The 23294-nt window shown below is 41.5% G+C and overlaps 1 protein-coding gene across 5 annotated transcripts in view; it reads left to right on the top strand.

The window, feature by feature from the left end:
• The first annotated feature begins 1259 nt into the window (after positions 1 to 1259).
• The window catches only part of ecel1 (endothelin converting enzyme-like 1), a 54947-nt gene continuing 32912 nt past the window's right edge, over positions 1260 to 23294 (top strand). Inside the window, exons 1-7 of one of the 5 annotated variants that reach the window (XM_080288643.1) lie at positions 1260 to 1477; positions 9300 to 9534; positions 9633 to 10505; positions 11450 to 11518; positions 12006 to 12116; positions 12226 to 12318; positions 15776 to 15900. In XM_080288643.1, coding sequence (XP_080144769.1) covers positions 9648 to 10505; positions 11450 to 11518; positions 12006 to 12116; positions 12226 to 12318; positions 15776 to 15900 — 1256 coding nt within the window. In that variant the 5' untranslated portion in view covers positions 1260 to 1477; positions 9300 to 9534; positions 9633 to 9647. The remainder of the gene's footprint in view (positions 1478 to 9299; positions 9535 to 9632; positions 10506 to 11449; positions 11519 to 12005; positions 12117 to 12225; positions 12319 to 15775; positions 15901 to 23294) is intronic. The other 4 variants (XM_026192231.2, XM_026192232.2, XM_026192234.2 and 1 more) reach the window with 4 other exon arrangements.

Consider the following 23294-nt stretch of genomic DNA (forward strand, 5'->3'; position numbering starts at 1 on the left):
CCAGGATTTGTCATCCCACACCTGCTCAGCAGATGCTTTCAGAGTTTCCACTGTTGGCACACTTGGCTCTCATTAACAATTAATAATAAATAATAAATAATAAAACAGCAATTTCGATTCATGCTGTTCTATAAACTGGCTTTCTGCCCTCTGTTGTTTTTAGGGCTTTCCTGCTTAAGCCTTTTGGATTTCTCTGACTGTTTGGCCTTTCCCTCCATTGGCAAATGTAAATCTGTTCATTTACCTTTGACTTCAGTAGCAATTCTAAACTTCTAAACATAAACTCATCTGCTTTGGTGTCATTTTTAATTCACATTTAAACCATATCATATTTAGAGTCAAAGCAATTTTTAATACTGTTTTTGCTCATTATTAAAATATATTGAGAATTTTCTCCTGGGTTAATAAGTCAGGGACAAAATAATGAAATTAGGGTTCCAATCTCCAAAATCAACCATAAACCAGTGCTCCTCCCTTCCTCTCGCTGAACAATCACTGCAAGTGAACCGGACACTCAGTTACTCAGCTGATTTACATTATAATATTAGTGGAGCTTTTGGTTTGATTACTTTGGTTAGTGTGACTTTGAGGCCACGTGGAGATGAATGTTTCTGTAGCTCATGGTTTTAGTGGTTGTTTAGACCACAAGATTTATTCAAATAGACTTGGAGGCTCCGCTCAGCCTGATGGTATCAATCAGTGGAATAGGCTCCCTCATTTGGGAATGAGCTGATGTTCCCTCTCTGGGCTGGTAGAATCGGCGATTTTAATTGAAAACTCCTTCAACGCTGTGTGAGGGAAAGTTGAAAAGCGATTAATATTACAGCAAAGTGAACGGGAGGTCTGATGTTGTTTTGAGCAGGTTTCAGGTTATTTTAATGTGCGTGGAACTGCGCGCTACTGCATGAGTCAGCAGTGGCTGCTTTTTCTAATGAAATGAGAATTTTGTGACGCTCACTGAGTCTCAAAAGTCCATCTTCTTACATAAGAGATCAGAATTAACGGTAATTACTGAGCCAGTATATTAAGTTAAAGCATTTGCACCAGCATGAAAATGTACCGAGTGTGCTTCTGGTTTTATAATCACTCACCGGAGTAGTGATTATTTAAAAGTAGCGCCAATTAGAGAAAATGTTAAGTGGACTAAAGGAGGAACATCTGTTTGTGCCTAAGTGTTGATGTGTGTGTCTGTGTGGACCTTTTCTCGTTAATGGACCCCCTCCTCTTTCTCTTCTCTCTCTCCTCTCTCTCTCTCTCTCTTTCCTCCATACATCGGAGGCTGTGAGCTGCAGCGGCAGCAGAACGCGGTGCGGATCCCGGTGTGTGCCGATGTCCGGAGGAGGAGTTGGGGGGGGGAGTCGGATAATCTAGCCAGATCCTTCAGAGGAGTGGATCTCTTCCCTTCACACACACACATGCAGTAGCGTGTTTTTTTTTTTTTACACTCCCAGCAGGGATTTTAATTGACTCACCACAGGTAAGATCTTTTCTTGCACAAGTTTCCATCAGTCTGCGGATATCCACACCTCTAATGAGCGTTCTGAAACTGCTCCTCCCTCAAAGAGCCAGCCAGGGCGCACCGTATGTGTATGTGACGGCAGGCTGGGACCAGGGGGCTGGGTGGTTCTTATGATTCCAAATCTGATCATTTTGTGTGTTTTCTGAATTACGGAGAGCGAGGATAGGGCGGGAAAGTGCCACAGATTGACTTGGGAATCACGTCCAAGTAAGACACCCTTTCAGTGAGAAGTCTGCGCTTTCGCCATGCACGTGCGCTCCTAGTTCGCGGTGTGTCTGTGCGAACGTGGCCAGAAGTTTTGGTGGGCAAAAGTAAAAAGAGAGAAATTGATGCGCGAGATGCTGCGCGTGGAAGAGACTTTAATTGGCTGCTGACTGAGTGCGTTATTTTCCGGTCGAACGACGTGCGCTGGTCCGACAGGTCCGCGTGCCTCGCTGGCTCTAAATGCTGCCCGTATTTCCGGCTGAAATTAACAACGTGCACAAACTTACTAAGGAATAAACTTGGGAATAAATGACATGTGTATGCGTTCTCCTCGCGCACTCACAGCAGTTCATTCTGTGTCTTTACGCACTTTTTACTCACTTTTCGCAACGCCAGAAAGTTTTATTTGAATTAGCGCCTCTGTGCCAACAGCCACCCTGCAGACAGAGGTCTATACATGAGAGAAACTGCTCTGCTCTGGTCAGAATTTTCCATCTAAAATCATAAAAAACATTTAAAAAAAATCGTTTTTCTATAATGAAAATCTGGCACCATGAAGCACGATTTAATTTATTTGTTTATTTATTGTAGTTTAATTCTTTAAAAATATTGGTTCTTGGTTCTTTTCAGCGAAATCCACCAAAACTGCCTAACTAATAAAATAAAGCAGATCAAATAAATGTTTGCCTAGATCAAATTAAAACTGTAATAATCCTGATGTTTGAACTGTAGTTTGGCACAGTGCTGGAAAAGGAGAGCCTGGGGACTCATTAAAGATAATAGAGTTACAGTATGTGAGCACTTCATTCCTGCCAATGTGTATGTGTGAGAGAGAGAGAGAGAGCAGGGGGTGGGGTGGGGGCTACTTAATTTTTCTTCAGGATGACTCAAACTCATCTGTTTTAATAATAAAATAAGAATAAGGAGCCCAGTGTGTTCCTTAAAAAAAAAAGTTCTCCAGTAAGTCTGATGTGGGACATTTACTCCGTATACACAACACACATAGTTTTTAAAAGCAGCACAAAGGAGGCTTTGCTTGGGTACATGTCTAAGTCCCGTTACACTGCAGGACCCTTGAGCTGTGTGTCCAAATCTGTAGCCCATACAAACGCACCGCAGCACTATACCCTTGCCTCTGGCGACCGGCGATAAGGCTGGCTTCCACGCTGAACCTTCAGAGCACCGTGAAGCTTTTGGGGCAGGCTCTGTGACCACTTTGATTAAGGGATAATAAGTCCATTTATAGAATGCTTTCAGGTGACGTAACTTTCCCGAGCAGAGATAAAAGTGGCGGGGAGAGGAGAGGGTGCCGCTAAGCTGTTATTTCTGGGCAACACTAAATATCCTCACAAACTACAGTGAAGGTGCGGCAGGAAGTTTGTTCTGTGTCAATTTGTATTAATATGAAGGCAAGGTGGGTAAAAAGCAGCATCCGGAGTATGGTTTAGTTTTGTGGAAGACAAGTATCTCAAAATCCTGTGCCAAAAAAAAGTTTTCAGCTAGGAAATGAATATGAGGGTGTAGCTCTTTATGTATTTGTCGGTGGGGTCACTATTTTGCTGCCATTTGTTAATGGGTGAATGCATAACACTGGCAGAGCCGGTATTTATGGTTTTAATCTTGATGGTCTTCCTAGCAATCGTTTAAGCAACTTCGCAGCTCTGATGCCAGCCGATGTTTGCCCCAGGTGACATTCCATCTCGCTAGCAGCAAATCTGTCTGCCTCCTTGGACCACGGGGAACACTTTAGATCTGTTGATGTGTTAGTACAGCTCATGCTGATACACAATGAGCATTTGATATGCTCGTTTTAGGAAATGAGGAGTAAATAAATCTACACCAGTAAAATTGCCTGTCCACATTACTGAAATCAGTTAACTCACACCAGTAACTCCACATTCCAAGCCCAGTAGTACTTTGATCCATCTACAGTGGTGTGAACCTGACCCTGATATGATTGGAAGCCTCTGCTTATTGATTATGCATTGAGCTCCTCTCAAGGATTTATTATTAGCGGTGAGAAAAGCAATGGGAAGGTCCATGCAACCTTCTGAGTCTGCAGTTTGCTTAAAGGACAACTTCATAACTTTAAAATTGGCTCCGTGGTCCTGACAGTTCACCCATGAGGGCATTCACGGAACCGCAGTTTTATATGTAAACACTAGCACCTATACAAAAGCAGTTTTTTGTGCACACATCACTGAAGCATCTTTCTTACCAGCAAAACCTGGAATCAGAAATGGATCCACCTAAGCGCCGGGATATACTCAGTCAGAGTTAGTTTGTACAGCATGTTGCCTGGACACAGTGGAAATCAAATGTGTTCACAGCTGGCTCAAATCACCCTCAAAAAGAAGGAATAGACACTTAAAACAGACCTATTATGCTCGATTTAAACACCATGGTTTTATTCCTGGACTGTTAGAATTGCAAGATTCTGTCCTTTCTTATAAAAGACGTGCTTTTTTTTTTTTTTTGGCCTTTTTTGGCCCCTCAGTTCCCAGTCAGTTACAGTAGGTCGCTGCCCCACCCTTAGCCTCAAAAAGGGATTTCTTCATCCCCACCACTGCAAAGTGCATGCTTCTAGAGGACAACAAGATAGTTGATGTGCTCTCTTTAATGTATCGTCTTTACTTTATATTATGAAGTGCCTTGGGACGAATGCTGTTACCTAAATGGAACTAGATTGAATTAAAGTTCAGATTAATCTTCAGCAATTTCATACTGGGCCTTGGTACATCCCCACAGTTCATCTACTCTCTGAAACACGCCATTTCTCAGACTGCTGGTTTACTTGTGGTTCCTAAGATATTTAAAAGTAGAATGGGAGGCTGTGATTTGCTGTGATTTGGCTCTTTACAAAAACTGAATTGAATTGAATTTTATCCCCTCTATCTTGAAGCTAAGAGTTGGAAGGAAGGTGGGTGTGACTTCTGTGCTCGTAGTTAGAGCTGTGTGCCTTAGATGGCCATATTAAGAAAAACCTCTCTCTGTGATGTCATAAAGGTCCAAGTGAAGAAAAAACTGTCTGAAATGAGTGTTTTATAGAAAGTTGTAGAAATAGCTGTTTGGCAAATTTTGAAAACTAGAACTATAGTAGTTCTGACAGAATAAGCGTGTGTTAGCTTAATGTCCCCTTAAGTAAGATCCCAGTACTAGAAATGGTACCAGATCACTCTTAGAGAACCACAGCTATCAGAAAACAAAAGGCTATATTTTCCTTATAAGATTTAAGGGAAATATTTGACCAGTGACATGGTGCTATGCATCTGCATGGGTGTGCTTTTGTTACATGGATGGAAAGTGTGTGAGTGAGGAAAAAGAAAGGGTGTTTGTGTGTGTGTGTGTGTGTGTGTGTGTCTGCTGCTGTGTTAGTATACCTCTCAGATATTAGGCCCTGTCATGTTCGATAAATAGCCATTTATCACACATGCCTTTCTCTGCGATGGTACCCGCAAGATCCAATCCATTAGCCATAAGCTGGATGTCCACTCAGTGTGTGATGGTGTGTGTGCACATGTGAGTGTGTGTGTCATAATTTATTATAACGCGCAAGGAATTGTGACACAAAGAAGATGTGTATGTGTGTTCGTGTCTGTAGCTGAAAGAGAGAAGGGGAGAACTTGCAGGAGGAGATTGTGTGGTGTATAATTTTAACAATAATTTGATTTTATTTACATTATAATAAATTATGTGCATGAAGTGCAAGAGGGTAATAGTGATCAGTTACAGTTTTATAGATCCAGCATGTTTATGGTGTGCGTGTGTGTGTGTGACAAAGCAGAAGGTTGATGGATGATAAGTTACATTGATAGTGACACTGCACAGAGACACACAATACTTGGCTTTCACTTTCACCCTGTTTTTTCTCCTCTTTCAGCTCACTCTAGTTTGTTCACATCTCTGTGCACTGCACTAACCACCTGCCAGCTTTGCGCTGCACTAGAAAGATGTAAAGGCTGAGAGGTTGATGATATCCCCTCCAGCCCCCAGACAAGCTTTAGGGGTCATCTTTACCTTAGTAATATTTTCTGGAAATATTAGATTCAATTTCACTGTTATGCAGATGACACACAGCTCTATTTCTCTTCCCACTTCTGCTCACCCATCCACATCCATTTCTGAACATTTAAATGCAAGTAAAGTTTGGTTTACACACAATTTTCTTAAACTTAATGGTAATAAAACTGAACACCAATTTTGCACCGTCTAAGTCTTATAACTTTTTTAAATGTCTATTGATACCTCTGTCGTCATACCTTCCCCTCGGGTTAAGAGTTTGGGTATCATCCTTGACAGTAGTCTTTCCATCACGGCACATAAACAATATCACCTGGTCTGCCTACCTTCATCTTCACAATAATAACCCCTTTGTTCCTCACTTATTCTCCACAGCCATACCTGTCAATGCTCTTGTCACATCTCATCCTGGTTACTGTAATTCTCTTCTCCACAGTCTTTCTCATGAATCTCTCCATAAACTGCAGTTGGTTCAGAATTCAGCTGCCCACATTATATCCCGAACCAGAGTCACTGAACACATAACGTCTGTTCTTAAACAGCTCCATTGGCTTCCAGTTCACCTACACATTAACTTCAAGATCCTCCTTCTCACTTTCAAAGCCCTTCATAACCTTACTCCTCTATACTTATCTGATCTTGCTAATACTTACTCTCTAGCACACTCTGGTCCTCTTCAGCTTCTCTTTTGTCTGTTCCTTCTGCTGCATCTGACTGCCATGAGACTTAGAGCCTTTAGTTGCTCTGCCCCAAGATTTGAAACACACTTCTTCCAGATCTCCAAACCATAAACTGCCTCTATTTTTAAATCTCATCTCAGAACCTGTTCAGACTTGCATAGCCTTCATTGTAGCATGGCCTTTGTTACTGTGATCAGTTTTTTTTTTTTTTAAATAATTTTGCTTTGTGATTTTATTTATTTGGTTATTATAATTGTATATATGGCTTTAAATGCTGTATGTATACAAGTTTACCTTGAGATGTTTGAAAGGCACGTACACATGAAATGAATCCTAATTATTAAATTGTTAGAAAACCAAAACATTTATGATTTTAAAAAATGTAAAAAAAAACATTTATTTACCATCATGCACGTCAGACCAGCCACCAACCTTACATACAAGCTTTCAGAGTCAGGCTGTGCTGCAGGTAAAGCAGTTATAAAATAGGAAGTGTTCACAGCCACACTCAAAGGCAAAAGAAAAACGCTGTCAATCATAACGAGAGATATCATTGGGCGAATGACGCGCAACAACTCTGCTTCATTTTTCACAGCTTTTCAGCATCAATGTGAAGTGGATGTACACTTGTGCAAAAATTGTTAGACAGAAAAATGTTGGACAGGAGGATATTCACCTATTGAACATTTCTGATAAAGTACAATGTCCAATGTCGACTTTAGACCATCCCAGTAAACATTTTTCAAAACAATGTGTAAAACCAATCACAGGCTTTTGTCGTCACCAGTCAGTAGACAGAGGAGTGTAGCCAGATATTTTCCTCATGAGTTGGTACAGAAAAACAATGCTAAAAGAGAGTACTGGACAAAAGTTCCAAAATATGACTCCAAATAAATTAACCCTTAACTCTGGACACTGTGGACACTATGACCACATGTAAGGCTTTGTTTAGTCTTTGCTTTCCATTTTGCTATTTGGTGCTTGCTCCGATATCTTGCTGCTTCCTGCTACTGTCCCAAAGCATGAATCATACCTTTATTTAGAGTTATCCTGAATGCAGGCATAATCAGAAGTTAAGAGTAGATACCCTTCCAATAAAGATGGCTGTATTTGTTCAAACATGCAATTACTGAGACCGAAAGTCCACATCTCTGCAGTGATAGACAATAATGTTATCCCTGCACCGCGCATGCACACTTTCTACAGTATTGGGTTTTTTTTAGGCTGCCCTTTTCCCACTAAAACTCAACATTTGAACCAACTCATCATCCATCTGCCACAGAATGGGGAAAGCTATACACCTGTTTACCTATAAAGTCTTCTTTAGTTTATTTAAAAAATTTTGTCCTTCTTCCTTTTCTTGCTTTTTCTTTTCTTCTTGTCTACATACAGCATTCTTATAAGGAGAGCTGTTTAAAGTAATCAGTGCTGAAGTTTGCTATCCTCAGTGGAGATAACAGGGATCAATATTTACAGATAGCGTTCACAGCTTTCAGCAGGTCCATTGTGCCTAGCCACTAAAAAACAACCTCTGTCTCACTCTCACTCTCTCTCACACACACACACAGACTTGGGCACGCTTACAAGCTCCGATTGGGACACCATCCAAAAAACAATCAGTCAGTGTATCTTTCTAAAGACCGGTGATATAACTTAAAGGCTACATGTAGAACATAGCCAAAAGTGAAAAAGAATACATTTTAATGTGTTACAGAAATGCATGTTAAGAGCTTTATGAGTGTTTGTGTTAAAATTCAAATGCAGCTGCTCATCGTGTGAGAACTTGGTGTTCTTTTAAGTTCTCTGCAAAGGGTCTACCTTTTTTTCATAAACAGGAAGGCAGATTCAACACAAACATATATGATATCTGAAGTAACATTAAGAAAGAAAAAGACCTTAAAAGAAAATACCCTTCACTTTTACTTAGAATGACAAGAAACACTGGTCCACTCTTTGCTGGCGTATTAGCTCGGTCCACAGCAAGTCAGCTTGGCATGTGTGTGTGTCATCAGGTGATCAACTGTCCTTCTGCAGTAATAAATGTTTTGTGTCAAACTGGACTGACTCACCTATCTTTGTCCATCTGATGCTTAAATCTTTGTTCCAAGTCTTCTCCATTGATGTGTCACAAGTCGGTGGGGGGACATAGTTTCCCTGTGCGTTTACCATCACCAATCAATTCAACAACTTCAGCTGAAAAACCGACAGAGACAAAGTGGGGGAAAGTGTTGCGAAGCAGATGCTGTTTCTGTCATTCTCTGCTTTTGTACTTATAGATTCAATTTTCCGTTTTTCTGTCACCTTGTGTTTTACATTAACAAACAGGGAGTTGGCAGGCGTGTAAGTAAAAAAGTGACATGGAAACTGCATTTCTGCAGCTATATTAAGGAGGAAGGCATTTCCAATTCAGTTTTACTTCTTCAAAATGATCAGAAACATTGGTCTGCTCTTGGCAGGTGTATTATGATGGTCCACTCATATACGTTCGGCAAAACAGAGGTAATACATTTTATCTACCCATCTGCAATATAGTAAAATTTTACATCAATTCGGACTGAGATGGGCTACGTTATGGTGATTGCCACACCTATCTTTGCCCAGCTGATGCTCAAGTCTTTGCTCTCACTCGCCATTGATCTGTCCAAAGCCATAATTCAGTTTGGGAGGGGGGGCATCGTCTCCTTGTGGGTTGACTATCACCAATCAATCCAACAGCTTTACCTGACAAACAGACGGAGACAAAGTGGGGGGAAATGTGGCAAAACAGATGCTGTTTTGTCATCCTGTGCGGCTGTTATCATGGATTCAATTTCCCATCTTTCTGTCGACTTACAGCCCTGCTCTGTCTCATTTCTTTTTTATTTTTTTATCGACAGGTGACCTGTAACTGGTTGGAGAGAGAGAGAGAGAGAGCGGGGAGAGGAAAACAAATGGAAAGGGAGCAGAGGGGAGGAGAATGAGCGAGAGAGAGCGGGACCCGAGAGATTCCTTGTTAACAATGGAAGTCTCTTGCTCTGCTGGCTTTTGATTTAAAAAGAATAAAGGGGACTTTTCCTAAAGAAGGCCAACAGGATTATTTTGACATCAGTTGAGTGTTTTGCCCCATACAAGGTATTTATGCTTCTGCCTCGGTAGGAGCGGTCATAAAAGTACTCTGAACACAAAAATAACTCCAATTCCATCCCTTCCTCTTTCTCTTTGTTGACTAGAAACTCTACTTTAAGATGGAGAAGACGTACTCACTAACAGCCCACTATGATGAGTTCCAGGAAATTAAATATGGCGGTCGCTACAGCAGTGATATCCTCAGTAATGGTATGACTCTTCATTTGGGGGGCAGCTTGGACCGTCACATGGGACGAAGTCGGGGAGGGACCTGGTCAGGTGGTCGAAACAAAGATCCAGGGAGCACCGGCAACAGTGGGGGCCTCCCTCGATGGAGCCGGAGGGAAATCTGCCTCCTCTCTGCACTGGTCTTTGCTGCAGGCATGTGTGTCATCCTGGGAAGCATGCTGGCACTCAAGTACATTTCACTGGACGTCCACCAGGACATGCAGTGCCGTCAGGACTGCCAGCGGAAACGCTCCCTCCTGCGGGCTGCTCGTTTTGTTCAGGCCAATATCGACCCAACCATCCAGCCATGCCAGGATTTCTATTCCTTCGCCTGTGGTGGTTGGCTGAGGCGCCATGGCATCCCAGAGGACAAGCTCAGCTACGGCATCATTACTGCCATAGGAGAACATAATGAGGAGAAACTACAGCGCCTTCTGCTGGAGCCAATTCGGAGGCGTGGGCCCAACTCAGCAGAGCGTAAAGTCAAGGAGTTCTATCGATCTTGCATCAACATCCAGGAGATTGACAAGCTGGGGTCTGACCCCATGATGGAGGTAATAGACAGCTGTGGAGGGTGGGACCTGGTGGGGGCTCCCCCTGGTGCTGCAGGGTGGGAAAGGGAGGGTGCACCACAGAGACCGGACTTTAATGAGCTGCTCTATAGGACGCAGGGAGAGTACAGCACTGCTGTCTTCTTCTCCCTCACCGTCAATGTGGATGACAAAAACTCCTCAAGGAATGCTATCAGGGTGAGAACTTATGAGAAAACTCAGTCCATTTGAAAATGCTTGTTGTGTGAGTTTTTAATGGTATTAAAAAAATGTGGGGTTTTTTCCAAATACAGTGCAACAATGGCACAAAAGGTCCAATGGAAGTCTAAATTAGAGCTGAACTTGCCTCTTTACAGACATATTATTATCATTAGTGCTGTCGAAACTGGCCAAAGTCATATTAAATTATTTATTTATTAAAAAAAAAACTCTCATGGAATAAAACAATTTAATATTACATTATGTACACATGAGGGCAAACTAATAGAGCCAGGGATTAAACTACTCTCTTTCTCACCAATGGTGTGTTTTAAGGTAGCTGGATCTCGGCCCACAGCAAACAGCTGTTTCTACTTTGGCGCCCAGTATGGGGTAGATAGAACAGAAATCCAGTTTTACCTGTCAGACAGAGAGCCTCCAGCAGTGCTGCTTTTTTCTTTTCTTTTCTTTGGTTAATAATATTTTTTTTAGTATAATTTATAATTTTCACTTTCAAATGTCTAATTCTTTATTCTATTTGAAGTTTTTGGAAGCCCCTATTTTGACCCAGGATTCATGCATAGGTCACATGTTTAGATTTTAGTCAGAAGACTATAAGTGTGTGGAGAGTTTTGTTTAGTTTTTTTAAAACCAAAACTTCTGGATAGGATTTTCACAAAACCCAGTAATATTAGATGTCAAACATGTGCAGTTTAATAAAAGATGAATTACTCTGTGTGAATTATTCATTAAATGTTATAAATGATTAATGTTTAGCATACAGTGTGGAGAATAGTTTGTAAATGTTACCATTTTTTCAGAGTATCAAATATTAATCAACCCTTTGAATATGTACCAGTGGGGTGCTTAGTAAAACATATGACTACATGGCAGATAAAAACTCTCCTGAGCTTTTGACTGTATGTGTGCATATGTTGGTGCAGATTGATCAGGAAGGGCTCACACTGCCTGAAAGAAGTCTCTATCTGGGCCAGGATGAAGATAGTACAAAGGTGAGCTTTCTCCCTCTATTACCACCCACCAGTATCCCTCCACTTTTCCTCCTCCATTCCTTCTCCCTTCCTCTCATTACTTCCCTGATTCTTCTTCCTTTCACTGGCCTAAATTTCATCATCATTTCATCCCACCTCCTGTTTGACCCCAACCATTGCCTGCCTTCTCGCTTCTCTCTTCTCTCCTTCCTACATCATCTTTTTCTTTTGCTTTCTTTTCCACTTCTCTTTGCCACCCTCCCTTCCTCTTTCCCCTCTTTCCCCCATCTTCTCTCCCTCAGTCCTTTCCTCCTTCTCTCCTCCTCCCATCTGCCCTATTGACTCTTCATTCGCTCTTCTTCATCCATCCACCTGTTTTCCTCTGTCACCCACTGTGGTGTTGTTGTGCTGTCCACTTTGCCACATGTCACCGCCGTCTCCGGACATTATTGACGATGTCTCAGCAGCACCTCCTGTCTATTAGCGCTGATATCACTCTGCTTCTCAGATCCTGACGGCATACAAGGGTCTGATGGAGCGCTTGCTGAGCATGCTGGGAGCTCACAACGCCACACAGAAGTCCACGGAGATTATACAGCTGGAGACCCGTCTGGCCAATGTAAGCTGATTATGTGTGTGTGTGTGCGTGTGTGCGTGTGTGCGTGTATGTGTTTCTTTTTTCACATGAGTGTGTGCGCAGTGCTGAGTAAAATTTCCTCTCTTTCCAGATCACTGTGTCAGAATATGACGACCAAAGAAAGGACATCAGCACCATGTATAACCGCATCACCCTTAGGCAGCTGCAGCGTATTGCTCCCAGCGTGAGTAGTGCACGTGCATGTACAACCAGAACACATACATATACATATATATATGTAGATATATATATATATATATATATATATATATATATATATGTATATATATATGTATATTCTGGGTCGAAGCAGACGTGATGGATTAAGATTTGAACTCCAACTGTGTCACGGGCTGCGACGGCAGACCGTGGAGTTGTAGTGAAAGTAGGGCCCAAACGCGAGACTTTTAGTGAAGGGCAGTGGATTTATTGACAGGGGGTGGAAAACACACAACTATATACAAAATCCAGGCATTGTGGTCCCGTGGCGATTCTCCCTGAATCCCACACAGTGCAGACGTCCGTGAAAGGTGAAAAGTGGCGACTCCAAAAAACTCCTATTCCCACACCGTGACTTCAAAACACACTCCGCTCCAGATTCCTGGTAACACAAACACATTAAGGTTAGCAGGACATCTATTATCTCGAAGGTTTATACAAAAGTCCACGGCTGTACTGACGAGTTCTGACTCAAGGATCCAGCGTCGGCCTCCGCTCCCTTGACGAGCGTAATCTGCTGCAGCTGGCAGAGGAGGGCGAGCGGCAGGTGTAGCTGTCTCTAGAGCAGAAACACTTCCGGGTTCGCAGTCTCCTCAGCGAACCAAAACATCCAGAAGCTCACACGGAGAAACCAGGAGAAAAAAGGAGAGAAAACCAAAACACCACACAGAAAATATAAACATAAACATACACTAAAATACATGAGCCCTGGGTCCCTAGACCCAGGCCATGACAAACTGAGCATTTTAAGTAGTGTGGCGAGTGTGTGACTGTGCAGCCAGAGTGTGTGTGTGTGCTTGGGGAGGGTCGGTGCAGTGAAGCACTACATACACACAGATGTACACATACACACTTAGACACACACGTACATAGACACACCGAGGCCTAAGTGACTCACAAAAGCTGTCCCCCCAGCAGGGGTAGACGAGCAGATTGAGGGACACAACGAAAGAAGAAGGTAGAAAGAAAAGGAGAAAACCGGGTGGTGTTTTGGGGTTGAAGTGAGGGAGGGAGGTGAGAGGAAAGGGAAAGACACTGGAGACAGCGGGAAAGATGGAGAAAGAGAAGGAGGAAGCTCTTCTGTGAAGCAGCGTGTACAGTGACAGAGAATCCTCACTATGTTTCATGGCTGAGGGATGGCTGAAGGGGGAAGCTGGAGAGATGGAAACTGGACATATACTGAGAGGGAGATGAGCAGTTTGAGTTTTAGTTTCTCAGCCAAAAAAAAGAAAGAAAGAAACTCCACACACAGTTTGAACTTGAATGTGGATAAAAGGGGTGTGAGAGATGCTGAGGAGAAAAAAGAGGGACACATAGGAAGAAGCATATTAGAGGCTTGAGATTCGATCAGAGGCTGCTGCTAAATCACTTCAGTGTTTTGTAAGAAAAAATATTTGCTTTTGACTGGATCTGGAGTCCAGTCTTATGTTTCTTCAGTTTTGCTGCAGACATGCAATGCAACATTACACATTATTCAACAGCTGACAATAGTGATGGCAAGAAAAAAGTGAATGATGGGCGATGGGGATACTGCATTTTATCTTCACAATCTTAAATCCCTGGACCGCCAGAGTGCCCCATGTTTTATGTATGTTTTACATCTGTTGCCACAGTAAACTTTTTGGTTAGTGACCTCATCTGTGATGTTGCAATAGTGAATGGAGTCTAGAATTCCATCCGTCCATTCATTTCACCACTCCAAGAAAGGGTCGCAAAGACAGCCAGGCCTCCCTCTGCCTTACTGCCACCTCTAGCTCCTCTGGGATACCACGGCATTCCTGAGCCAGGCAAGAGAAATAATCTCTCCAGGTGTCTAACTGGGGTCTGCTCCCAGCTGGACATGCCTGAAACACCTTAATTTTCAGAGGTATCCTAGTCAGATTCCTCACCTCAAGTGGCTCTGTGTGATGCAGAGCAGCAGCAGCTCTTCCTTGAGCCCCTTCCAAGTCACTGAGCTCATCACACCACCTCTAAGGGTTTGCATATATCTGCACTGTTTTTCTTTTAGTCACTACTCGCAGCTTCCAGCCATAGGTGAAGGTAGGTATGTATACCGAGCATTGGACCAGGACTAGGTTTTACTTAGAGAACTGTGTTCAGTGTTGGTGTTTGGTTATGTGCTAGGTATGGGCTTCCCAAACTTACATCCTATTAGTATGAACTAAATAAGGTTTTTTTTTTCATATATTTTATTGCCAAAAGTATTCACTCACCCATCCAAATCATTGAATGTGTTCCAATCACTTCCATGGCCACAGGTGTATAAAGTCAAGCACCTAAGCATGCAGACTGCTTCTGCAAACATTTGTGAAAGACTGGGTCAGTCTCAGGAGATCAGTGAATTCCAGCGTGGTACTCTGATAGGATGCCACCTGTGCAACAAATCTAGTTGTGAAAATCCCTACCACTGTTATTGGTATAAATAGAAGCAACTGGGAATGACAGCATCTCAAAGTGGTAGGCCATGTAAAATTATAGAGTCAATGACTAGAGACCTCCAAACTTAATGTGGCCTTCAGATTCTCCCAAGAACAGTGCATAGAGAACTTCATGGAATGTGGTTCCATAACTATGGATTAAGAAAAGGATGTCACTCAAGTTTATATGTGTATGAATGCAGACAATCGAATACTTTTCATAGGTATAGTTTAGCAGTTAGCCGTTATAAAGTAGTCAAGTGGCCTCTTTTCAATTTGTTTGGTTTGGACATGGTCAGTAATTCCCCAAAACAACACTTAAATTTATTAACAATGTTTCACCATGTTTGAAACATTAGTCAGTGTTTAAAGCACTTGGTTGGAGCAATACTTTATTGCTGTACTTTTACTGTACATTCATGATGGATGCTTGATCGCATTTGACAGTTATACCTCATTTGAAAGAAACTGTTTACAGATAGAGAAGCATTTTCATCTTAGCTTCACTACCTGCACCAGAAGGCCCAGATTCCCTTTGAAATTCCACCTTGTTTGCTTGGTACTGCTCAGTCTGGAGCTTGCTGAACTGGGCGTCAGTTTGGTCAGCTTGGAAATGTTCAGTAACCACCAAAATACATTTCATTGCAATGTTGACCCTGTGCTAACTTGCATATGACAAATAAAACTGAAAACTGAAAACAGTCACCAAGCAACTTCTTTTCTTCTTTTTGCCTAAACCTAAATATTTACCATTAACCATTTACCTACAGCATATATCCAGTTACCAGTATAGGTTCTAAGAATAGGAACAAATTATTTAGATGGTTGTTTAGGTTGACTGGACTGAGTTGCTGATACAGGCCTACTTTGATTTTGAATAGCAATAGTCCCGTAGATCATACTATGTATTTATGCATAGTATGATCCATTTATCCAATTTTTTGTCTCTTAAAAGGTTAAACTGTATGATTACATACAATCTAAACCACCCTCTTGTTATTGCAGCTTCATTGGAAACGTTTGCTGGACAGAATTTTCCATGACAACTTTTCAGAAGATGAAGAGATCGTGGTGCTCGCCACCGATTACATGCAGAAAGTCTCTGAAATCATCAAGACCACTTCGAAGAGGTAAAGAAATCAGAGGCATTGGTGCAGGGTGAAGGTTGAGCGTGTGGAGCAGGTAGAGAAAGATGAAGGTGCTGAAATGTATGGAAAATCAATGAGATTAGACGCATGCATTTTAGAAGTGGTACTTTGAGAGTATGAGTAAGCGTTTTAGTTTGAGGTAGTTCTAAGTGTGTGTGTATATGTGTGTGTGTGTGTGTGTGTGTGTGTGTGTGTGTGTGTGTGTGTGTGTGTGTGTGTGTGTGTGTGTGTGTGTGTGTGTGTGCGTGTGTGTATCTGTGTGTGGGTTGCCTTTATTTGAGTGTTGTCACTATAGTTTGGGCTACAATGCAGTGTCACAAGGTGTATGGATTGGTTTTTGAGTGCTGCTGTGCATGTATTTGTGTACACATTAATGTGTGTGTGTGTGTGTGTGTGTGTGTGTGTGTGTGTGTGTGTGTGTGTGTGTGTGTGTGTGTGTGTGTGTGTGTGTGTGTGGAGAGTCACTGTTGAGTGAACTTCCAGTTCTACTGCAGCTGATTATTATTGATCTACCCCCACACCTTTCTACCTCCTGCAGTCTCAGACAGACGCAGACGCACATGGATGGACACAAACACACATAAGCACACACACACACACATATATATATATATATACAGAAACACACACTCTTTCCTTTCCCTTCTTCTTCCTGACAGACTCCAGGGGAGGCCTTAGAGGGCTGCTGTACGTCAGGATGTGTGTTACAGCCACTGACAGCTCGCCAATAGTCTCTGTGCTCTACACAAATACACAACAGCTCCCAGCCCTCATGCACAGCTGAATGGCTGGATGACTGGCGGGTGGATTACTTGCTTGTCATTTATGTCTGATACAGGATGCATGTCTGTCTGTCCAGCAACATAAATGTCTGAGTAAGTGGCAACGTAACTTACTCAGACATTTTGGTAATTTAATGACTCACCACTTCATGAAGTTGCGAGGACATTCAGTGCTGCTCCTTTATTACCACTGTTCACTGTTTCAGATTTACAAACTTTGTGACATTGTATTGTGAAACCTTTGATTGATTTTGTGCAAGTCATGGGCTTCACGCTGGTGTAATATTGATCAGTCTCACACAAGATTTGTAATCAATTGAAAAGTCAGACTGTAACATGTCTACTTTATTAGAGGTCATGGAGTGACATTGAAATAGTAACAAAAGTCAGCATTTCCACAGGGGTTGTGTTGGTCACAATGTCATATTGTCATATTGTCATACTATTCATGAAGCTCACAGATCATAATGTGCAATATTGACACTATGGTGGAAATGACTGATTGCTTTTGTTTTCTCAATTACGTCCCACTCAGTGTAGGTTTATTACCCAATTAATAGATTTTCTTTGCTTGTTAATCGGAATGAGAACAATACAATTCAGCATGAGTGTTTTTCAAAGTGAAGACCAAATTTCCTACAAGCCACACTTTGAATATCTGAGTAATTCCTCTGAATAACAGAGAGCTTGATCTAGTTGACTGTCCAGCTTTACGTAGATCTGAATTTCTCTGTCACACAAAGCTTTTTAGTTCTAGTCTGTATTAAGGCTCATTTGCTAATGATTGTGTGATTTGTCATTAAAAAAAAGAAATGCTGAAATAACTGACTGTGGTACAGTTTCAACCCACCCAGCTTTGTTACCTTCAACAGAAAACTTTTGCCCCCTGGAAGAATTTATAACAGATCTTAGGATATATTACATAAAAAATTCAACACAAAGTGCAACTCTACAAACAAGTAATTAGCTATCTGACATCCTGCAGCTTGGTATAATTATTAAAGTTTGCAATTACAAATCAGAATTGGTATGTATAAGGGGAATTAACCAATGCAAATTTGTCAGAATGTTATATGATGTTATAATGCCTAAAAGAACTGCTAGTGTTAGTATAGTTACTGAATAATAGTTATTCTTCAGTGACTTCAGCTCTTTAAGTGTTTTTAAACAGCAATATATACCAATCACTCATTTTACTGTAATCTGAAAAAATCACATTTTAATATTCAGACTGTACAGAACATTCTGGACACACCCGGCTGAAGGTACAGATGAAGCGCAGATGTTTGACAGATGGCAACTGCCTACATTAAACAGACTGAAAGGAAAGCCTGAGTTTCACTGTGAGCTTTGTATCACTCAGCACTGGTGATTTTTCAGTGGGCTAAAGCAGTCAGTTAGACGAGTGATGAAACATTTCTCCCACTGAAAACGTGACATCCAGATGAACAGAATCAACTTCCTGGGATTTCCTTACTTGGATGATTGAGCACGTATCAAGACATTTTGCTTCACTTTGGCAAGGACTGCCTAAAGCTGGTACATGAGTATGAGCATACGGCATGTAAGACGGCAGACTATAGCTACCACCTGAGATCCAGTCTCAGATGCAGACAGTGTGGGATTGCTCCTAAAAGTCTACACTGAGATCATCTGTCAAGGGCCACCAAGCTAACAAAGTCCTCCAGAAGGCACAGAGTCAGCTGCTAAATGAGCAGGTGAGACTAACTAATTTCTCCATTGATCAGGTGATGTGTTCAATTGAAAGAGAAACAGATCCATCAAAGACTTATATTACTCTTCAACAGGTGCTCAAATTTACCAGGAAGGGTCATTTAGCACAGAAGGAAAAGTGTAAGACCGGGCAGGATCTAGCTGTTGGGCACCAGAAACATCAGCATAGAGTAGAGAGTTTCCTTAACAACAAGCCACAGGGGTAGTGGACAAGTGGGTGAAGAATTTGTCTGACAGCAACTCACTCAGGTAGAGAAAGACATTATTCCTAAGGGGTCGAACTTTGCTCTCATGTAGAGGCAAATATGCTAGTAGAACTGATCACAGCCACAGAATCAAATATAACAAATAACAACACTGTAGATGCAGATACGAATGTTAAAGTAGAGCGATGGCGACAACTGCAACTGTGGATGAAAGCTTTAGCCTGTCCCAGTTATACAAAGCCTCCAGTGTCCAATATCAGCATCAAGAAGGCACTCACATCACACCAAAACATGGGTGCGCCATGGGTTCCCCAGTATCACACATTGTGGTTAACAGTATATGGAGACAGTGGGGAAAAGGCTCTGTTACCCCACCGAGTGATCGGTTCAGGTATGTTGATGGCACCTGGGTAACAATCAAATCTATGGATTGGGTGTACCACAATTCAAGGTTCACATTAACTTATGAGCAAACACATCAAGTTCACCACAGAAGATATGAAAAATGACAGGCTAGCATTCTTGGACTGTGAAATTTCCATCGGTAATGGGGGACAAACTCAACCTGTAAGATAATGCATTGCATAAACATCAGTATTTACCGTTTAACTCTCACCATCCACTGGAACACAACTGTGTGTCATCAGAACACAAACACCATCCCCACAGACACAGCAGCCATATTAAAAAAGGCCCTGAATTCATGTAGCTAATCCAGCTAAACATTTATCAAAGCTGCGAAGGCACCTAAAGTATGCTCCAGGCAACCCAGAAGAGAATAAGGACAATTGCTGTCTAGGCAAAAACCACTGGTGATCCCTTATGTGTCAGGTGTACAGCTGAGACACTTTTTTTTTTTTAAAACACTGCATCTCGGTGGCTTTCAAACCCCAAAACACACTGCGCCAAAATTTGGTCCACCTCAAGGATCGAGTCCCCTGGGACAAACAGAGTTGCCTGGAGGATAGCCGTGAATTATACATCAGGGAACCCATACAACCTCTGGGAGCTACAGAAGAGCTACCACAGTGGGCTGGGACTCTGTGGTCTATTTAAACCTCCAGGCCAGTGGCCACTTGTTTAATAATGAGCATGTGCACATCCTGGAGGGGAAGGAACACTGGTTTAAATGAGGAGTCAAGGAGGCCATTTATGTGAAAATAGAATGACCATTCCTGAATCGAAGAAGATCTTACACCATGTTACATTGCTGTGATTGCAGCCATTCCCTAACTCTGTGAGAACAATACCATGGATGGTCGTGACAATTTACATATTAATGATCATGAAGCTGAGCTCACAGCTAATCGTATCCATTATGCAACTGCACCATTTATGAGGCTGGGGAAACCTGCAGCTGAGGCTGAGTGATGAAATGTTTAACATACCGAAAGCACTACGTCCTGATGAACAGAATCAACTTTCTGGGGTCAGTGTGCTAATGTTTTCCTGTTTTTCACAGCAAAATACAACCATCATTTAAACAAAAATGCAAGTTTGTTTTATTTTGGGGACTTCTTCAATGTAACAGCTACAGAAGAAATCTTCTGATAAGTGATTATCACAGAAGAATTTTACTCAATTCCTAAAGAGTATTTTGGGATCTCCCACTGCATCCAGACATTAGTGTTCTGACATGCACCTAGGTCGGGTGATTTCTAGACAAGTACAAACACCATGATGTATTTTTTGCTAGACTGTGCTGCAAAAGCGTAGTGTAGCTTGAGGTAAGACACAGAGTACAAAAGATGAATGATTGCTGGGCATTTTTTAAATGCTTTTACTTAAGTTATTGCTGGCTTTTAATTCCCTTTTCATCCATTTTAAAGGATTTAAATAAAGGTGATTGTTCACTTTTGTGTTATCCCTGCTTACTTTCATTAGCTTCTACGAATGACAGGATGTGTTGCTGTGATTTAGTCCAAGTGCCATCAGTGAAAGCATCTCCTCCATATCACATTTTGTCAATTCATCTGTTTTTGCTCCACTTTTTAAACAGGTTCTTTCCTATTATTTCACAAAGTCTTCTCTTTGTGAAATAATCACAAGACTGTAAGCTTTATATCTTTAAGGGATTCCTAACCCTTACCATTACCATTGCCACCATCACATCCATTAGCACCACCAATTCATGTCTCTTCGGGTTGCAGACTCCAGGTTTGATGCTCTGTCTCTTCCCTTGTTGTTTACCAATCTTCTCTTGTAGTGGTACGTCCATCTATCCCCCCGATGGCTTTAGTAACAGATTCTGCACAATGTTTCAATCATCCTCTCCTTCTGTCTTTTGTTCTCTCCACCAGTGACTATCTGACAGCCTGTGTTTTCTCTCTTTTATCACTCATGCACGCAGTCAGCTATAACAATCGGCAGATATAGGCTTTAGTGTGGAGCTGCACACCTTATACTCAATACATGCAGTATTTATCCCGGTAAACCTGCCTGCAGTTCATCCTCTGCTTGTTAAACTGACTGGTGTTTGGGAACACTGTGTGTAAAGGGACCCATTATGCTCATTTCTTACTGTAGCTTTTTTATTCTCGAACCACATTTGAGAAGCATGGTTCACAGTTCAAAAAAATACTATTTTACGTTACACTGGCTTGTATGTGGCCCGTCAGTATACCCGCTGTCTGACAAGAAGTTTTAGCTCCTCTTTTCTTTAAACTCAGCCTAATACCTAAACCTACTCAGTAACACTGATTTTAAAATGGGGGCATCGTGGTGATATAGTGGTAGCACTACTGCCTCAGTGCTAACCACTCTGGCACCTTCTCACAGCAAAAAGGTCCTGGGATCGAAACTACCTACTGGCTGATTGCTTTCTGTGTGGAGTTTGTATGTTCTCCCAGTATGGTAGATGGGATAGGCTCCAGCCATCCAACAACCCTGAACTGGATAAGAAGAAAAAGATAGAATCTGAAATGTTAACTTTTCAGTTCCATTTGTACGCGTGAAAAGAAATTTTGATATGCTGTTCTCACTTTGCCACAAAGGAGAAACAACCTTCGGATTCAAAGCAGTCTGAACTGCTTCCATTTAAAACCAAAGATTAAAACCTCTCACACATGTGGCCTAGCCCTAGATGACACGCTCACTCCAGTCCTCCACCTCACCACAAGTGCCATTTATTAGACTGCATTGAAGTCAAACTAATATTTCTAAACTGTACTAGTGAATTTTGCCCATTTTGCACACTGATGACCTTTAAAACACTGCAGTCTGTTTCTGATAGGGAAATAGATGTTAGATAAGCATAAAACCTATGAAATAAATATGTATCAATGGGAATTATTCAACTAACTTGGGTTTGTTTTTGTTTTTTAGACATTTGACTTACGAAGGTTTTCGGTTTTAAATAAAAAGCAATAGTAAGATTTCCTAAATCAATCAAACTTTATTGTAACAAGGCAGTTTAGCATTGCTCTTTCACTGAGTTTTATGCTTGATTGCAGCCAATATTTATATTTCATTTGAAAGGTAAAAGCTTCAGTCTCAGATGAAGCAACGTTTTTATCTGTCCAGTAAGTTTAGTGTACCCTATTTAAAAAAACAAATCCTTTTTTTAAATTAATTTCATTAATTTCATTTAATACAATAGCATGGAGCTGCAGATGGACTCAAATATCATAGAGCCATCCTGACGAATTGTCAAAGTTATTGTCACAGATTTTAGAACACCTATTTGAGCATTTATTGACGGGTTTTAACTAAAAGTGTAAAGAGAAGTGTGACGCAATATCCCATATATATATTTCCTTAAACGTAAACGTTTTTCTGTATTTGCGTCATGATACTGGCTTACAAAAGATTTTACTCTTTCCATTCGTAATAGTTATTTCATATATTCTTTTCTTTTCTTGGCAGATATAGCCTTCCTTGCACCAACAGTGGTAAAAATTTGAACTCTTCCGTTTCCCCCTCTCCCTCATTGTGTCAGATATTCTTCTTGTTTCTTCTCCCTCAACAAACTTGTTTCTTTCTCCCAACTCTCGTCATCTTTCTCCATCTCCTCCTCTCTCACTGTATCTGTCTATCCCACAGCTCAGTTTCAATCCATCAACACCTCTCGCTCTCTTTTCTCTCCATCTGCACGTCATCCATGGTCCTCGAATGATCCTACCTGTACCACCAAGTCTCTCACTATCTTTCTTTCTTTCTTGTCATCTTCCTCCCACCTTCAGTCCATCTCAGGTTCTGTCTCACAGGAAATTCATTATTAGGTTTTAAACAAAGGTGGATGGTGAGCTATTCGATTTCTTGAGGGATGTTGCTCATTAGCATAACTTATGAAGACTTGCTTCCACATCAAGAGGTCTTTCCAGTTTTGCACACATGCTTCAAAATAAAAATTACCGATAACATGAAGGTGAAGCTAAACTTCCAATAATTCAATTCAATTCAATTGAATTTTATTTATATAACGCCAAATCACAACAAAAGTCGCCTCAAGGCGCTTTATATTGTACAGTAGATACAGAGAAAAACCCAACAATCAGATGACCCCCTATGAGCAAGCACTTTGGCGACAGTGAGAAGGAAAAACTCCCTTTTAACAGGAAGAAACCGCCGGCAGAACCAGGCTCAGGGAGGGGCGGGGCCATCTGCTGCAACCGGTTGGGGTGATACCAGTGATGTCACAATAACCAAAGGTGCC

The sequence above is a fragment of the Astatotilapia calliptera genome, chromosome 14, assembly GCF_964374335.1.
Source record: "Astatotilapia calliptera chromosome 14, fAstCal68.1, whole genome shotgun sequence".
Classification (NCBI taxonomy): domain Eukaryota; kingdom Metazoa; phylum Chordata; class Actinopteri; order Cichliformes; family Cichlidae; genus Astatotilapia; species Astatotilapia calliptera.